Below are 19,027 nucleotides of genomic sequence, written 5' to 3' on the forward strand. Positions count from 1 at the left end.
TAGGATAGTGATGTTTTTGGATTGAGTGCTTTCCATTGTAATTATAGCTCTACAATTAATGTCAACATTTTGTTCCTTGATTGGAAATGAATTTATTCTGCCTCTTTTTGAATTTCTTCCTGAAGTCGGTATGCTTCCCAATAACATTTAATCATCTCTTACAATCTTTAGACTTTCTCTTATATGTGATTCCATTTCTTCATTCAGTACAATTAAAGAGGTCTGGAAGATTGATTTGCTACATTTCTCTGAGGTTTATTAAGATAGGTTTCAAAATAATGCAGAGTACTAACATCTCCAGATTATCACCATGGGAAAATGTAGACCACCAGAGCTGATAATATTGAAACACACTTTGGTGGTGTCTTATATTGTGGTACTTATATAGACTGTCTTTTTCACAAAGCCAGAGAATATTGGAGAGGAATTAGAGTAAAGAAGAAGAAATGTTTGTCCTTCATTTTTTGAAGCAGACCATGACATCAGGGAGATGATTCCATGACAAGTACATGAACTGGGTTTGAGTGAGGGGGTGCTGGGCTGTCACCAGCCTCACTTTCTCCTCCAGAATTATCATGGCCACATATGACTCAGGATGATTGGAGATGGCCCTGGAGGCGAGGCAGTCAGGGTTAAGTGACTTGCCCAAAGTCACATAACTGAGTGGCAAGTGTCTGGATTCGAACTCCCCATTTCTTGAATCCAAGGCCAGTGCTCTATCCACTGTGCCACCTAGCTACCCTAGAGTGAAGAAGAAAAAAAAATTTAATGAAAGTATCATTTACTATTTATTTTAAACTCACCCATGTAAAAAAAATTGTGTTTAGTTTTCTTATTAGAGGACCAACTTAGTTCTACTCAGAAGGGCTCATCACCAGTTTGCCTACAAATTGAAATAATAAATATCTAACAAATATTAAGGGGGTTGCAATTTATTTCATTGCAAGAAATCCACACCAATGTAAACTTTGGTAACATCTCTCTCTATAATATTGAAATATGGTTTAGAGGACAAAATATTTATTTGAATAAGAAATGTTATTTAGAGTTTTTAAATTGAGTTAGTTTTTAGTTTGGTTCAGTTTTTTGAAATTTCTGTGGAAAAATCTGATTCCATTTCCAATTGTGCTGTGGTATTTCAGTATCCTCCTTTAATATTTCTGTCTAGAACCAATTCATTCATAAAAGGAGTACCTTGGAGGTGTTCCTGAAATGAAGATATGACAAAATTAAATGAATATGAATAGTAGATCTGATCTGTTAAGAAAAAAGAATTGAGAGCCAAGATATACTTTTAACTATAAGAGGCTTGATGGGTTCATGTTGTATCATCTTAATTATGTACAAGAGGTAGTTTCAGTGTTTCTGGGTCACTGTAAGAGGGTTTGAATGATTAAGATTGCAACCATCTGATGACATATGACATATGTAGACTGAGACCAATTCAGTATTAGACTTGTAGTTGAAATTTTCATTAATACACTACGACAAATAGCTTTAGGTCTGTCTGTCTGTCTGTCACTCTCATTTTCTCTCTCCTCTCCTATTCTATCCTTCCTTTCCTTGCCTCCCTTCCCTTCTTTTTCCCTCATCTTCCTTCCCTTCTCTTTCATTACCTAGATCATAGACATGCTTGTTGGTTTTATGCATTGAACCTGATGAATATCAAATAATATTACAAAGAATGGCACTGGATCAATTAAAAATATCGAAAAGGCTTATTTTGAATGTTGGAAATAACTATGAATTAGGTGTTTGAATACAGTTAAACCATCAAATTGTCAGAACCAAAATCAGAATTTATAATAAATAAGAACAATAATCATGAGGAAAAATATGGCTTAAATTTAAGAAGCCATTTTTGGACAAATTATTGAAAAACAAATTGGGAAATGGGCAAAATAAATGATATTGACCCTGACTATAATAATCTATCCATAAATTGAAACAATGTAAATTAAATGCTACAACAAGGAAAACAGAGGATCCTCCAATGTGCCTTAAATATTTAACGTGACAAACTGAGAAAAGTGAGTGACAAAGGCAACATTAAATTAGAACATAAACTCATCTGTAAAAATCTTATAAAAACAATGATTGATGAAGGATTATGAGAAGTATTATCTCATAAAGGAGAGAGAAGCAGTTAAGAGGAGAATCTGTGTAAAGATTTCTTAAGTAGATGGCTGATTAAAGGGGCAGCTAGGTGTCACAGTGAATAGAGCACCAGTCCCAGAGTCAAGAGGATCTGTTTTCAAATCCAATCTCAGACACTTACTTTTTACTATTTATGTGACCTTGGGCAAGTCACTTAATCCCATTGACCCACAAAAAAAGACAAAAAGAGAAAGAAAAGAGGATATCTGACTAAATAGTCCAAGGACATACAAGGATACAAATGGAAAGAGGAAAACAAAAAAAAAACAAAAGGAAAAACTTTTTTTAAAAGTATCTACTCTGACAAGAATAGTAGAACAATGACATTTCAACCTTAATGTCCTAATTACTAGCATTATAACAAAGTAAGTAGAAATGGCTTTAAGAGAACAGAGAAAGGCCAAGGTGACTGGTTAAATAGAGAAAGAGGAGAAATATGCTGGAGGTGAAAAAATTGTGAAGGCATCATGGTACCAGTTTGCAAGATACCTAATGGAGGGAACAGGGAAAACATAAGAAAACAAAACAAAACAAGAACCTTACACCTTATTAACATCAAACAAAGTTGGCTGAAAATAATCTTGACAAATTCCAACCTCTCTTGAATTTGTACAGAGTTTTCATGAGGATCATTTATAGACAATTTGAAGGTACTTCCCAGTAAAGAAGGCATTAGAGAGGAACATACACATTTTATAAGTGATTCTCAACAATGAACTATATCTTTAACATCTTGCAATTGACTGAAAGAATATAAGATCTTTATTTCTCACTCAACTATTGTCTTGTGCTTCATGAACTCCAGAAATCACCATCCTATAAGATTGAATTAACTCTGAATGAACCTCAGAACTCCTTGCCCTTTCAAGCTCTCTCTCTCCAGAGGACTGGGGGAGTGGACATCTAATAACTGCTCCTAGATCTTCAGTTTGAGAAGCCACTTTGCCAGAATTTAACTCATTATTTCCCACCCACTACATTTCTGAACTCAGTATTTTCCAGAAAATCATCCCTGATTCAAGATGACCTCTGAAATTCTCATATAATGACCATTGAAATCCCACTGTACTCATTGTTTATTGATTACCCTTCAAAAATTTTATTCCACTCAACATAACAAAGCACCACTTTACAGAAACAGATGAATGCTAGGGCAATGAATGAGGAGACTACAGAAATATTTTCAATGAGAAATGCACAGATCCTGAATTATGATTGTAGTGGTAAGAGTAGAGACAAGGAAATTTCAACAATAAATGTTGGGCATGTAGAATTGACAAAGAAACACCAGGTAGCTAATTAGACAAGGTGAATGAGGAAAATATTCCTTGGAGACTGCAAAGGTTGTGATGCATTGAGAAGAAATATCATCACAAGTTGTTTGAGTTTTAGATGAAAGTGAATTTTTTTTGGAATGTTTTAAATTTGAGATGCCCATGCAACATGGGAATGCAACAGTTGGTGATACAGGACTGGAGCTTGGAGGAGAGAAGTAAACTGAGTCAATAAATCTCAAAGTTTCTCACATAAGAGTGATAATTGAAGCCGTGGAAACTGAAAGAACCATCTGCAGAGAGAGAAGAGGAAAACCCAGATTAGAGCTATGTGGACAACAATTAGAGGATAGAACATGAATGTTGATCTAGCAAAGTAAACTGAGAAGAGGGGCTTAAAAGGGAAGAACAAAAATGAAGAGTTATGCTTCTAAAACCCTTTCTAGTAAGGATGAATTGAACAATATAAATTGATATCATTGATATAAAGGTCCATATATGTCTTTTTCTTCTCACACTTTTTATCATCTATTTCTTTTTTGTGGTTCATTAATACACAATTTGTTACAGATATTCAAGAGGGGTTATCTATTCAGATACAGATTGAATTAGATGGCTACTTGAATCTTTTCCTACTCCAAAGATTCTATATGTTTTCCTCCCTATAGAGGTTATGATGAAAGGAACAGGAAGAGATTTTGAATGTACTTATTTTCTATATACTAAAAAAGCAAATTCAAATGTAAATATAAGGGTTTGACATTTGGATGATGTTTGGCTGCAGACTTCATCAAGAACAACAAATTCACTGGATAATGGGAATGGAAGTACATAGCTTCCATGAAGAGGTCTCTGACTTAGCAGAGTAGGTCAAAAATCAATATATGTTAGTTGTTACCACAGTACAAGAATGCTTTCCTTTGGCTTAGATAGAAAATTTTGGCTTTACCCTCAATATTAAAAAAATCTCAGTTTCTGGGAAATTTGGAATGTATAGTTTTCTCCCAAAGAACCCAAAGAAAGAGTGAATATTTTCCTCAAGATAATTATTTAGTACATTTTAAGTACCTGCTCCTGAAGAAATGCAGAGGTAAATCCTACTATCTCAGAAAAGAAAAAGTAAAAGAAAACAGAGCAGGGCTATTAGATGATTTTTGATTCACTGGCTACATAACAATGTACATTATCTTTTTTCTCACTTATATGACATGATACTCTTGTGAACTTGTTCATCTCATCATCTATCCCCATAGAATCTAGAAGAGAAAACAAATAGCATTGCAAAAACATGCAATACATTCAATCCAAATGCCTCTCTGATTAATAAAAACTGATCTGTAGTATAATTGGTTTCTCTTGATGGGGAATCATCTTGTAGAGAATTTTAATGAGTCTTAGAAAGCAATTATCAATCGGACACGTATTCTCACATTGATTTGCTATTCCTTGAGCTGTTTAACTCTGGTTGCTTCTGTGTTCTCATTCCACTGTCTGCCCCATTTCAGAATAGTTTTAATGAAGGTGAACAGATTGAAACAAACCTACCTAGGCAAAATATGATAAAACAATAAAATATCAGCTAGAAGACTTTATCTTTAAAGGCAATTCTCAATGTCTTCCATTCTTTCTTTTTTTTTTTTTAGTTTTTTGTTGTAAGGCAAACAGGGTTAAGTGGCTTGCCCAAGGCCACACAGCTAGGTAATTGTTACTGAGACTGGATTTGAACCCAGGTACTCATGACTCCAGGGCTGATGCTTTATCCACTACACCACCTGGCCACCCCCTTCCATTCTTTCTTACTGAATAATACAATCATAGAATTTAACAAAGGTTGTAAAGATCATATTTGTCAGTTAACTACCAGTCTGAAGATGATAGGAAAACCACCCATAAAAAAATCTTGCTTCGGAGGATAGTGCTTCTTGTTTAGAATTTCTCATTTCTATCTTATTCAAAGTATAGCTTTTCCCTTTTACTCTGTTCTTTATGATCCTTTATGGCCTTTAAGGAGTTAAAGTCTCATATATGTGCAATTATTAAATAATTCCTCACTCTCTATTTCCTAGATAAAGTAGTTACCACCTTCAATATTTCCTCACATCTTACTTTACAATGCATTAATCATCTTGAGCTAATCTAAACCATTTTTTATAAAATTATAGATGAGAATTTTGCATGGTGGAGAATAAAAGCCCAATATAGATTACACCCATCATTTCACCTTTGATCTATTAGACTTATTATCCTGTCATGGAAATAGGTAAGATTTATCCCTCATAAGATATGGTCTTTATGAAACTATACTTTATTGAAAATATTTGCAAATTAATTTACTGAAAACTTTTCCCTGAATCTTTTTTATGAGTAGAATTGAAGTTTACAATATTCTCTTTTCCTTTTTTTATATTTTTACATCCATATGTCAAATTCATTATTGATTAAATTACAGTTTCCTCTCCATCCTTTATAGATTCACGAAAAATAAATGCTGTGACCCTGAAATTTCTTTCTTAGGTATGCCAGACATCCAGGTTATCAAAACTGAATAAATCTTTAATCAGTCTGTTCTAAAGAACTTATCCTGAGTTAGTTCTCCTGTTCTTCTCCCTTTATGTCTTATTTACCTATCCTGGCAACATTTATTTTTGTCTGGGTCAACCTAAGCACTATACCTGAAAACGAAAGTATGGATTCTGAATAAATATGCTTATATAGTATTCTATTATTCTGTGATTAATCTAACTTACAAATCTATATCACCTCATCTTTATTATTTATCATGATAGCCCATCCAAATCATTATAGTAGGGTGAATAGAACTACTGAGGATGGTCAATATGGAAGGATTTTTATGAACTGACTCCAGAAAGACCACAGAACAGTCAGTGTATGAAATTTTAGAAGTCTTTTGTATCTTGCATTTGATTTATCAAACATAATGGTAGGAAAAAACACTTTAATTTTTTTTGAGCTTGATTTTTTGCCAATTGGAAAAATAAATTAGAGCAAATGTTTCCTCAAGTGGTTGTATGGTAACTGTTTATACAGTGTTTTGAAATTATGGAGTAGAAGTTACCATAGAAATATGAAGTGTTATCATTTATTTTTAATCTAACATATTTTAATCTCTTTCATTTTTGAATTGTATAGTCAAGTTAAAGTATTGAATTGAAACAATATAATAAGTGAGTTTAATTAAACAACAGTAAGCCTCTAAATGGATAACAATCAAGGAACAGACTTTGTAGCTTATGTGAGAATCAGATAATGGTCCTCACAAAGACTATAATCATTCTGTGGAATGAGCTATAAACAAAAGGTAACTAATGGGCAGCCACAACATGGCAGAAAGTCTAGTGGAAACCTGTACATGATTTATAGGATGACATGGACAAGAGTTTTACAAGATGAGAAGGCCAGGCTGGAGGGACTTTTCACTTCCCTGAGATCACATATACATTCACACGTCAAAAGTAGAAGTTGGAGTCAATTATCTTGTACCTGTTCATCCTTTCTGAAGTACATCCATGTCATGAAGTCCATTGCATTATTGCTGATTATTATTCCCCCCATTTTTATTTTCAATACTCCTATCACTCCATAGCTACCCCAACTCCTCCACTAGTTGCTTTTTTCCCATCCTCAGTTCCATTCACCATACTATAATGATATGGATGAAGAACTATCATGAAAAATAATAAAGATGAGGAAATATATATTTGTAAATTAGGTTAATCACAGAATAATAGGATATCACATAAACGTAAATATTCAAAATGTGCTTTTGTTTTCAGGTATAGGATTTAGGGTGACCCAGACAAAACAAAGGTCACCCCATCTATAAAAGAAAACAAGTAACAACCCTTCTTTATGGCTTTTGCAAATCTAAACAGATGTCAGATTGTATTTCCAAAGTCAGCATATTCCAAATCAAACACAACTCTTTTTTTCTGGGAAAGTACTTACTACCAGTCTCCTTATCATCTAGATCAGAAACCTCCATATCCTCTTTGTCTCTTCTTTCTCATTTAACAATTTAACATATATTTAGTTCTGTCAATTTAATCCTCATAAAAACCCCACTTTCCCTTCTGTTGTCTACATGTTGTTTTAGTTCTTCATGATCTCTCATCTGACTATGACATTATTTTTTTAGAAAGATTTTTTTTATTTTGAGTTTTACATTTTCCCTCCATTTTTGCTTCCCTCCCCCACCCCCACAGAAGGCATTCTGTTAGTCTTTACATTATTTTAGTAGTATAGATTGATCTCAGTTGAATGTGATGACAGAGAGATCATATCCTTAAGGAAGAAAAATAAAGAATGAGATTGTAAAATTATATAATAAGATAACAGTTTTTTCCCAATTGGAAAGTAATAATCTTTTAGTCTTTTTTTAAAGTCTATAATTCTTTCTCTGGATACAGATGCTATTCTCCATTGCAGATAGTCAAAACTGTCTTTGGTTTTTGCACTGATGGAATGAGCAAGTCCATCAAGGCTGATCATCACCCCCATGTTGCTGTTAGGGTGTTACAATGTTTTTCCGGTTCTGCTCATCTTGCTCTGCATCAGTTCATACAAATAAATCCTTCTGGACTTCCCTGAATTCCCATCATTCATGGTTTCTAATACAGCAACAGTATTGATGACATACATATACCACAGTTTGTTAAGCCATTCCCCAATTGAAGGACATTTGCTTAATTTCTAATTCTTTGCCACCACAAACAGGGCTGCTATAAAGATTTTTGTACAAGTGATATTTTTACCCTTTTTCATAATCTCTTCAGGCTATAGATTCATTAGTGATATTGCTGGATCAAAGGGTATGCACATTTTTGTTGCCCTTTGGGCATAATCCCAAATTGTTCTCCAGAAAGTTTGGATGAGTGAGTTCACAGCTCCACCAACAAAATATTAGTATCCCAGATTTCCCACATCCCTTACAATATTGAATATTGTCCTTTCTGATCATATTGCCCAGTCTGAGAGGTATGAGGTGGTAACTCAGAGATACTTTAATTTGCATTTCTCTAATAAGTAATGATTTGGAGCACTTTTTCATATGACTATGGATTGCTTTGACTTCCTCACCTGTAAATTGCCTTTGCATATCCTTTGACCATTTGTCAATTGGGGAATGACTTGTTCTTTTTTTTTTAGGTTTTTTTGCAAGGCAAATGGGGTTAAGTGGCTTGCCTAAGGCCACACAGCTAGGTAATTATTAAGTGTCTGAGACTGGATTTGAACCCAGGTACTCCTGACTCCAAGGCCGGTGCTTTATCCACTACGGCACCTAGCCACCCCAATGACTTGTTCTTTTGAAAATTTGATTCAGTTCTCTATATATTTAGAAATGAGTCCTTTGTCAGAAATACTAGTTGCAAATTTTTTCCCAATTTTTTACATTTCTTTTGATTGTGGTTACAGTGGTTTTATCTGTGCAAATTTTTTTTAATTTAATGTAATCAAAATTATCTAGTTTGTTTTTAATGATGTTCTCCATCTCTTCCTTGTCATACACTGCTTCCCTTTCCATAAATCTGACAGGTAAACTACTCCTTGATCTTCTAGCTTGCTTATGATACTGTTGTTTTATTATTGAAATATTTTTATTCCTTCAAAAAAATTCCACTCATTTCCCTCAAACCTTCCTTGTCCTTTATTTGAAAATTCTATGCTCAATGGCCATCTTGAAATGTGTTCATTGGGCACTGGGCAGCCTTATTTGTGAAAGAAAAGAGGTAGTGGAGGAAAAAAAATCTCTGTCCATGGCCATTGCAGGGCTTTAGCTACCAGCTCATAGGCCAGCTCTATTTCCTCAGCATCTGAACAAGTAGAGGCAAATTCCTCCCTGGCATAAGTATTACACAGGTATCTTTGGACTCTTCAAAACTCCTCTGGGATAGAAAATCCCCAATATTTCTTACATACAACCTGTACAATGTGGAGTTTAGGCAGTAGATTGCAATCAGCCAGCATGAGTTCATCACCATCCAGAAACTTTCTGTGGGTGATACCCTCATCTTCTGCACTTGTTTCAGCAATCTCCTCAGGAAGTGGTGATATCAGATAGTTGCCCAGAACTTTCAGGGCTTTCAACAACCCCTTCTCCAAATTTGAATTGAGTGCTGGGTTTGAATTCTTGATGTAGCCAGAAAATTTGGCAAAGACATCTAGACCAGCTGTGTTGGATTCTGGATTCTTAGCTGCCAACTTGGGGTACCTAGGTGGACTCAGAACCTCTTCCAGAAACTCTTCAATCTTGTTAGTGTCTGTGTGTACTTCATTGCCATACAGTAAAAATGGGAGCTGACCTCCAGGACACAACTTTTGTACTGTATCTGTTCTCCTCTTGGTGTCTACAGTGGTGACATTGAAGGTGACACCCTTAAGCCAGAGCACCATGAAAAGTCTTTGGGAGAAGGGGCAGTTCCCAATCTTGGCACCATCACTTCCAGCCTTGATGAACAACTCGACCTGTGCTTGCTCTTCAGCCATGGCTGTGACTGGGACCAGGAAGCAGCAGGCACTGGGGGAACTGAGAGGGGCTGGATTTGGAGGGAAGGTGGGTTGTTTGGGGAATTTTCCCCTAAATGTACTTGGAACAACCCCTCTCAGTTCAGCAGGCAAGACACATGCACACATACACACACACAGATATACAAACAGAGACATACTTAGACACCTAGATACCCCAACTAGATCCAGATCTTTCCCCAACCCCCATTCATCCCAGCTCCTCCTCTGTGATACTGTTTTTTATGTCTAGATCCTGTATCCATTTTGATCTTATCTTGGAATAGGGTGTGAAGTGTTGGTCTGATCCAAGTTTCTTCCATACTAACTTCCAATTTTCTCCAATAGTTTTTATTGAAGAGAGAGTTTTTATCCCAATAGCTGGACTCTTTGGTTTTATCAAACAGGAGATTCCTATAATCATTTCCTGCTATTGCACCTAGTCTATTCCACTGATCCACTACTCTATTTCTTAACCAATACTAGACAGTTTTGATGACTGATGTTTTATAAGATAATTTTAGATGTGGTAAGGCTAAGCCACCTTCTTTTGCACTTTGTTTCATTGAATTCCCTGGAAATTCTTGACATTTTATTTCTCCACATAAATGTATTTTTTTAAATTTTTATTGGTCTGACATTAAAGTAGTTTAATTTTGGTAGAACTCTCATTTTTTATTTTATTAGCTTGACCTATCCATGAACAATTGATGTTCGCCCAGGTATTTAAATCTAATTTTATTTGTGTGAGAAGTGTTTTGTAGTTGTTTTCAAAAAGTTTTTGAGTGTGCCTTGGCAGGTAGACTCCTAGGTATTTTATTTTGTCTGAGGTTAGTTAGAATGTGATTTCTCTTTCTAGCTCTTCCTGCTGTATCTTGCTAGTCATATATAGAAATGTTGAGGATTTATGAGGGTTTATTTTATATCCTGCTACTTTGCTAAAATTGCTAATTATTTCTAGTAGTTTTTTAGATGACTTTTTGGGATTCTCTAGGTATACCATCATGTCATCTTCAAATAATGAGGATTTTGTCTCATCCGTCCCTATTCTAATTCCTTCAATTTCTTTTTCTTCTCATATTGCCAAGGCTAACATTTCTAATATGATATTGAATAGTAGTGATGATAATGGGCAAACTTATTTCACCCCTGATCTTACTGGGGATGCTTCAAGCCTATCCCAGTTGCATATAATGCTTGCTGATGGTTTCAGATAGATACTGCTTATTATTCTAAAGAACAAACCATTTATTCCTACACTCTCTAGTGTTTTAATTAGGAATGGCTGCTGCATTTTATCAAAAGTTTTTTTCAGCATCTAGTGATATGATCATATGATTTCTGATAGGTATGTTATTGATACAATTAATTATACTAATAGTTTTCCTAATATTGAACCAACCTTGTATTCCTGGGTTAAATCCTACTTGATTGTAATATATTATTGTTGTAATAGTTTTGCTAAGATTTTATTTACTATTTTTGCATCTATATTCATCAGGGAGATAGGTCTATAATTTTCTTTCTCTGTTTTAACTTTTCCTGGTTTAGGTATCAACACCATATTGGTGTCATAGAAGGATTTTGGCAGAGTTCCATCTTCACCTATTTTTCCAAAGAGTTTAAAGAGAATTGGAACCGACTGTTTCTTAAATGTTTGATGTAATTCACTTGTGGATCCATCTGGTCCTGGAGATCTTTTCTTAGGGAGTTCAATAATGGCTTATTGAATTTCTTCTTCTAAGACAGGGTTATTTAGGTTTTTAATTTTCTCTTCATTTAATCTGGGCAAATTATATTTTTGTAAATATTCATCAATTTCACTTAGATTGTCAAATTTATTGGCATAGAGTTGAGCAAAATAATTCCAAATTATTATTTTAATTTCCTCCAGATTGATGGTCAGTTTACCTTTTTCACTTATGATACTAGCAGTTTGGGTTTCTTTTTCTTTTCTTTTAATCAAATTGACCAGAGTTCTATCAATTTTATTGTTTTTTGCATAAAACCAATTCTTGATTTTATTTATTATTTCAATAGTTTTCTTGTTTCAATTTTATTAATTTCTCCTTTAATTTTTAGAATTTCTAATTTGGCATTTAATTGGGGTTTTTTAATTTGTTCTTTCTCTAATTTTTTAGTTGCATATCTAGTTCATTGATTTCCTCTTTCTCTAATTTATTCATGTAAGCATTTAAAGAAATATAATATATCCCCTGACAGCTCCTTTGAGTGTTTCCCATAGGTTTTGGAATATTGTCATTATCTAGGATGAAATAATTAATTCTTTCTATAATTTGTTGCTTGATCCACTCATTCTTTAAAATGAGGTTATTTAGCTTCCAATTAGTTCTGGATCTATATCTCGCTGGCCTAGTATTGCATATGGTTTTTTATTGCATTATGATCCGAGAAAGATGTATTCACTATTTATGCCTTTCTGCAATTGATCATTAGGTTTTTATGTCCTAGTACATGGTCAATTTTTGTGTAAGTGCTATGTACTGCAGAAAAAAATGTATATTGGTTTCTATTCCTATTCAGTCTCCCCCATAGGTCTATCATATCTAGGTTTTCTAACAATCTATTTACCTCCTTAACTTCCTTCTTGTTTATTTTATGATTCAATTTATGTAAATCTGAGAGCAGGGAGTTGAGGTCACTCACTATTAGACTTTTGCTGTCTATGTCTTCCTGAAGCTCTTTCAACTTCTCCTCTAAGAATCTGGATGCTGTTCCATTGGGTGCATACATATTTAGTATTGAAATTATTTTATTGTCTATGATAACTTTAGGAGGATATAGTTTCCTTCCTTAACTATTTTAATGCTATTTTTTTAAATTTAAGCAATGGGTTTAACACTCAAGGTCACCTAGATAGGTAACTATTAAATGTCTGAGGCTGGATTTGAACTCTGGCCCTCCTGACTCCAGGGCCAGTGCTCTATCCACTGCACCACCTAGCTGCCCCCAATGCTATATATTTTTGCAGCTGTGTTGTCTAAGATAAAGATTGCTACCCCTGTTTGTTTTCACTTCAGCTGAAGCAAAATATGTTTTGTTCCAACCTTTTACCCTTACTCTATATGTATCTCTCTGCTTCAAATGAGTTTCTTGTAAGCAGCATATTGTAGGATTCTGGTTTTTAATCCACTCTGCTATCGGCTTAGGTTTTAAGAGAAAGTTCATCCCATTCACATTCAAAGTTATAATTACTAACTCTTTATTGTTCTCCATGCCATTTTCCTTCTGTTTGTAATTTCCCCCCTTTTGTCCCTTTATCCAGTGTTTTGTTTTGGAATACTGCCACCTTCAGTGTGTTTAACCTCTTATATCAACCCCTTCCCTTTTTTCCCCCTTTCTCTTTTCCCCTCCTTCCCTTCCTTCTGTTAGTTTCCCTTTTTCTCCTCCTCCCTATCACCCCTTCCCCTTTACCCCTTTTAGTGCTTGAAAGGTAAGATAAGTTTCTTAAGTTAACTAGGTCTATCTAAGTTAACTTTAAACGAAGTCTGATGAGATGAAGATTCAGGTGGTTCTTACAGCCTCCTTTCTTCCCCTCTATTACAATAGGTCTTTTGTACTTCTTGATGTAATGAGACTTACCCCATTCAGTTTCCTGCCATCTTCCTTTCTCCTTACTGTCCCCCCTTTTTAAGGAGGTATTGTTTTTAAATCATTCTATTTGAGTTACAGAAAAGTTATGAGTGTCCATCACTTCTGGCTATGTATATTTTCTCTATTAGAGTTAAAATTCTCAAGAGTTATGAGACTCTTTCTCCAGTGGGTATATAGCCAGTTTCATCTTATGTGATGGCCATTTTTTTACCTTTTCCTGTGTCTCTTGAGCCTCCTGTTTGATGTCTAAATTTTCTATTTACCTCTGGTCTTTTCATCACAAAATCTTGGAAGCCTCCCATTTCATTAAATGTTCATCTTTTTTCTTGGAAGAGAAGGCTCAGCTTTGCCGGGTAGTGGATTCTTGGTTGCATTCCAAGCTCCCTTGCTCTTCAGAATATCTCATTCCAGGCCCTTCTATGCCTCAATGTTGCTGTGGTCAGATCCTGAGTGATCCTTACTGTGGCTCATTGGTATTTAAATTTTTTCTTTCTACATGCTTGGATTTTTTCTTTTATCTGATAGTTCTGGAATTTGGCCACAACTTTCCTTGGTGTTTTCATTTTAGCATCTCTTTCCATAGGGGAATGTGTTCTTTCAATAACCATTTTGCCCTCTGGTTCCATGATATCAGGTCAATTTTACATCACTAAATTCTGTAATATTAAGCTCAGGCTTTTTTTCTCTGCAATATTTTCAGGAAGGCCTATAATTCTCAGGTCTTCCTGTCTTGATCTGTTCTCAATGTCAGTGGTTTTGCTGATGATGCATTTTACATTTTGTTCTATTTTTTGGTCTTTTGGTTTTGTTTAACAGAATCTGGTTGTCTCTTGAAGTCATTAGTTTTTCCCAATTTCATTCTTTTTTTTTTTAGAGAAAAAGATGTTTCTTCATTTATCTTTTGTAACTCCTATTCTGGTGGGTCAATTCTATTTTTGCAGGAATTTTCCATTTGCCCAAGTGTAGTTTTGAGAGAATCAATTTCTTTTTGCATTTACCCAGTTGAAGATCTGAGACCAATTCATATTCTCCCCAGCAGTGCTAGATCTCTGTAGGTTAGAATCTATTTTTTCTAAGTATTTCTCCATGGTTCGGTTCCTCCTTTTTCTGGCCTTTCTTCATCTTTCTAGGATCTTGTGTTGGGGGGGTGGGGAGCTGGCACGCAGAGGCTTGCTTTTGAAGATCCTATAGGCTTTGTTCACTTGGCTTGGTAATTCCAAGGGTCAGACAGTAGGGGGCACTGGTTGCTTTTTCTGAAGTGTTTGAGGTCCTCAGCAGCAGGTTCTGAGTTGACTTTGAACACTCATCTGGGTGCTGGGGGAGGGAGTTAATCTCTTTCTGTAGTGTGAACTCTGTTGCTCTGAAGGGGTGGCAGTGGTGTTGGGGGGCGTTGTTTATTGTTTGTTCTGGGCAAAGGGCTCTGCTGAAAGTATAGAGCTCAGGTCCCTGGCACAGCTGGTTGTTCTTCAGGCATGCTCTGAGACACTGTGTTGGAACTCACTTTCCTGAAGCTCCTCTCCCCTTGGCTAAAGACTCTGTAGTTAAAGTTGGATCTCACACTCCACTCACTGAAGTCTCTATGACTGAGGTTGGCCCTCTGGCTTCCCCTAGCTGCTGTCCTCACTCTGATCCTTTGCTCTCATCTCCTGGTTCACCCACAGTCCCCTGAGAAAGACCTTCTTGGTAGGTTTTCTTCTAGCTTCTCTTTCTTGGTTTTGTTGATTGAATTTTTGTTAAGAGGTTTCTCTCATGTTGTTTTTGAGGGGAAAGAGGAGCACTTAACACAGTGCCTGTCTTCTCTGCACCATCTTGGTTGGAAGTCTGACTATGACATTCTAACTGGGTACATTGTTTCTAATCTTCTTCCCTAATGATTCATACTACATATACTACCAGATAAAGGAAAGAAAAAATGAAATAAGGAAGGAAGGAAGGAAGAAAGGTTGGATTTTATGGTCTATTATGTGCTAAATGCTTTGCTAAGTATTTTACAAATATTATTTCACTTGAGCTTCACAGTGTACCTGGGTAGTAGACGCTATTATCCTCATTTTAGAGTTGAGGAAATTGAGACAAATAGTGATTAAATGTATGGCACAGAATCACATCTCTGCTGAGGGTCTGAAGCCAGATATAAACCTAGACCTCTATGATTGTAAAACCCAAGGCTTTATTTACTGTTCCACCTACTTGTCTTCATATAAAGATATTTCAAATGTCATCATAGTGTAGTCAATTCATGATATTAATAGTATGGTAACATTGCCATGTAATGGAAAGTGTAACATCTTTTCCATATATTTCAATAAGTTTTTCATATTGCATAACACTTGTAATAAGTTCTGATCCTTCTTAAGAACTTTGAAGTTTAAAAAGTCCTACATATGTTTGATGTATATTAAACTCATTTGATCTTTATGACAATTCTTGAGAGATAGATACCATTATCATGCCTATTTTTATAGATGAGGAATTTTGGACTGACATTCTAAATAGCTTGCCCTAGGTCACAGTTAGTAGATTTTTGAGGCAGGATTTTAACTTGATCTTCCTAATTCCAAGTTCAATATTTTATACATTTTGGCACATAGTAACCTAATTTATGCATTGGATTATAAATCTCTTTTTTTCATACTATGACCTTGTTCAAAACTATTTGAGAGAATTGCATTTCTTCCCAAATACTGTCCCATTTAATTAACTGGATCTGTAAAAGTCCTCCAAAATCTCTACTAACCTACTTTTCCAGATGTATATCTCACTACTTTCATATTTAAATGACTTGATCTGGTGAAAATGGCATATCTATTCTTCCTCAGGTAGATGTTCCTATCTCCATCTATTATTGTATATTTATTTCCCTTTGGATACCCTTTTTCTGCTTATTTTTGCCTGTTGAAATCCTAAACCTTTTTCAAGGATCATCTCTAATTCTGTCTTTCCCATGAATCTTTTATTTTCTGATATAGATTTAGTCTTTATTTTAAAGCGATCCCCATTCCTTCCTGCCCCTAGGGCACTAGTTCTTCATTTCTCTGTGCTCATGTGCACACACATATACATACAAACACACACACACACACAGACAAGCTTACACACATAAATACCTATGCAAATGTCTAGAGGCTTGAAACTAAATTCAGTTCAGGAAAAATCTATTTATCTCTATCAGGCCTTATTCTAAGAATTGAGATTACAAAGAAAGACATTATATATTACATGCATATATAATCAGGCATATTTAGGATAACTATTTAAGAGATTTTTCTCAAGTGGAAGATGTTAGCATTAAATAAGTCAGAAAAAGATTTCTTTTAGAAGATTGTCTGAAATTTGCAAGAATTCAGGGAAGCTAGGAGGCAAAGATGAGGAGGTAGATAGTACCAGATATAGAAGATAGTCAGTGAAAATGCACTGTCAGGGAATGGAATGTCTTATGTGAGAAAGCCAAATTAATGAATCATAGGTATTTGGAGGGAAACTAAAGAAGATTTAAAAAGTAGGAAGGGAGAAATGTACTAAAGCACTTTTAAAGGTATATAGGGATTTGTTTGATTTAAAGGTAATAGGAAGGCACTGGAATTTATGGAAAAGGGACAATAACATGATTAAACTTATGCTTTAGGAAGACTACTGACTACATGGAAGATGGACTGTCATGAGGAGAGGTTTGAGATAGGGAGCCCAATAATAAGACTTGCAAAAGTCTATGAGTAAGATCATATCAGTTTGTGCCACGATTGTCGTGGTGATGCGATGTCTGTCCTTCATTCTTGAAGAAGACTGTGACATTAGGGAGGTAATGCCATGACAAGCACATGAAATGGATTTGAGTTGAGGTGCTGTGCTAAGTCACCAACCATAGATATGAATCAAGATAACTGAAAATGGCCCTGGATGTGAGGTACTCAAGGTTAAATGATGCAGTTAGTGTCAAGTTTCTGAGGTAGGATTTGAACTCCTGTCCCCCTGACTCCAAGGTCAGTGCTCTCTCCACTATACCACCTAGCTGCCCATTGTGGAGGTGGTGGTTTTACAGTTGACATTAGTGTACATAAAAGGAATTTTGTGAAGGTAGATTTAACAAAACTGAGTAACCAATTGGAGTGATAGATCTAGATCCAGATGAAGATTATAATGTCCCTAACAGTAATAGAGAGCTTTTAGACTAGGAGAAGATTTTGGGGGAAAAGATGAGTTTGTTTTTGGATATGTTAATTTAATTTTCTAAAATTAATCCCTTTTAAAATGTCCAATAGGCATTTAGAGAGGAAAGACTGAAGGTCAGCAGAGAGGTTAGGGATAGACAAGTAGATTGGACAATCATCAGATTGGAGATGATCCTTGAATCTGGGGAGCTGATTTCACAAAATGAAATAATGTAAAGGGGGAAAAAACAAAGGGTTCAGGGGAGAATTCTTTGAAGTACCCATATTCAGCAGATGTGTCCTGGATAAAGATCCAACAAAGAAGCCTGAGGAGTAAGAAAGACAGAAGAATCAGGAGAGAACAATATCATATAAACCTAGAGAGAACAGGGTACAAAGAAGAAGACAATGATTTAAAGTGTCAAAGGCTATGTAGAAGTCAAGAAAGATGAGGATGGAGATAAATTCATTGCATTTGGCAATCAGGAGATTATTAACTTTGAAGTGAGATGTTTCTGTAGAATAATGAGATTGGAAGCTAGCTTGCAGGGAATAAAGAAAGTCAGAGGAAAATAATTAGAGGCACCAATTATAGATGTCATTCTTAAGGAGTTTAGACATGAAAGGGAGGATAAGGATAGGTGAATAGCTAATGAGGATGAATGGATAAATTTAGCATTTTTTTTGAGGAAACATGGGAGCATTTGGAGATACTGAAGAAGCAGCCAGTAGACAAGATCTGTGAAAGAATGGAGATAATAGAAGAAGAATTCTGATGAAAAAGATAAGATGGAATGTAGTCACCTGCATCTGGAGGATTTTGCTGTGGCAAAGGGAAAGACTATCCCTTTATATGTTCCTTCAAAGTCAAAGTCTTGTGTTTCAGTTTTCCATATATTCTCCAACTTCTTCAGAGGTACTGCTTTCCCCAGAAACTGAAAATACAGAAACAGCATTAGAAGACAAGTGAATTTTTCACTGCATATATTCAAGGAATATTAACAACAGGAGACAAGTCCACTTTATTAAGATTTGTAAATGCTTAATTTTGCTGCTGTCAAGACTGTTATTTGTTCATGCTTGAGAAGAGTAAGTGTCCCTTCTGGGTATGCTTTCCTTAAAAGTCCCACTGATGTACCTGGATCTGGTTCTATGAAAGGTATCCTGTCTTCTCCCTTTCTTTGAGGTGTTTGTTTCATTGTCCACATTTGTTTTTTATATCTTCCCTACTTTTGTGCTTCTTGCTACATACCAACCTACTCTCTCCAATCAGAAATTTGTCCTCTTGGCAATTCCTAGATCATTAATTTG

The 19,027-nt window shown here is 35.3% G+C and overlaps 2 protein-coding genes across 2 annotated transcripts in view; one reads left to right on the plus strand and one right to left on the minus strand.

Moving 5' to 3' along the window:
- CDH13 (cadherin 13) overlaps window positions 1-19,027 on the plus strand; it is a 1,354,681-nt gene that overhangs the window by 1,211,376 nt on the left and 124,278 nt on the right. The gene's annotated exons all lie outside the window — the stretch shown is intronic.
- LOC141515348 (chloride intracellular channel protein 1) lies at window positions 9,312-9,966 on the minus strand. The gene has a single exon (XM_074226840.1). The coding sequence runs from the start codon at window positions 9,933-9,935 to the stop codon at window positions 9,324-9,326; it is 612 nt and encodes a 203-aa protein (XP_074082941.1). The 5' UTR covers window positions 9,936-9,966; the 3' UTR covers window positions 9,312-9,323.

The sequence above is a fragment of the Macrotis lagotis genome, chromosome 1 (genome assembly GCF_037893015.1).
Source record: "Macrotis lagotis isolate mMagLag1 chromosome 1, bilby.v1.9.chrom.fasta, whole genome shotgun sequence".
NCBI classification, from domain to species: domain Eukaryota; kingdom Metazoa; phylum Chordata; class Mammalia; order Peramelemorphia; family Peramelidae; genus Macrotis; species Macrotis lagotis.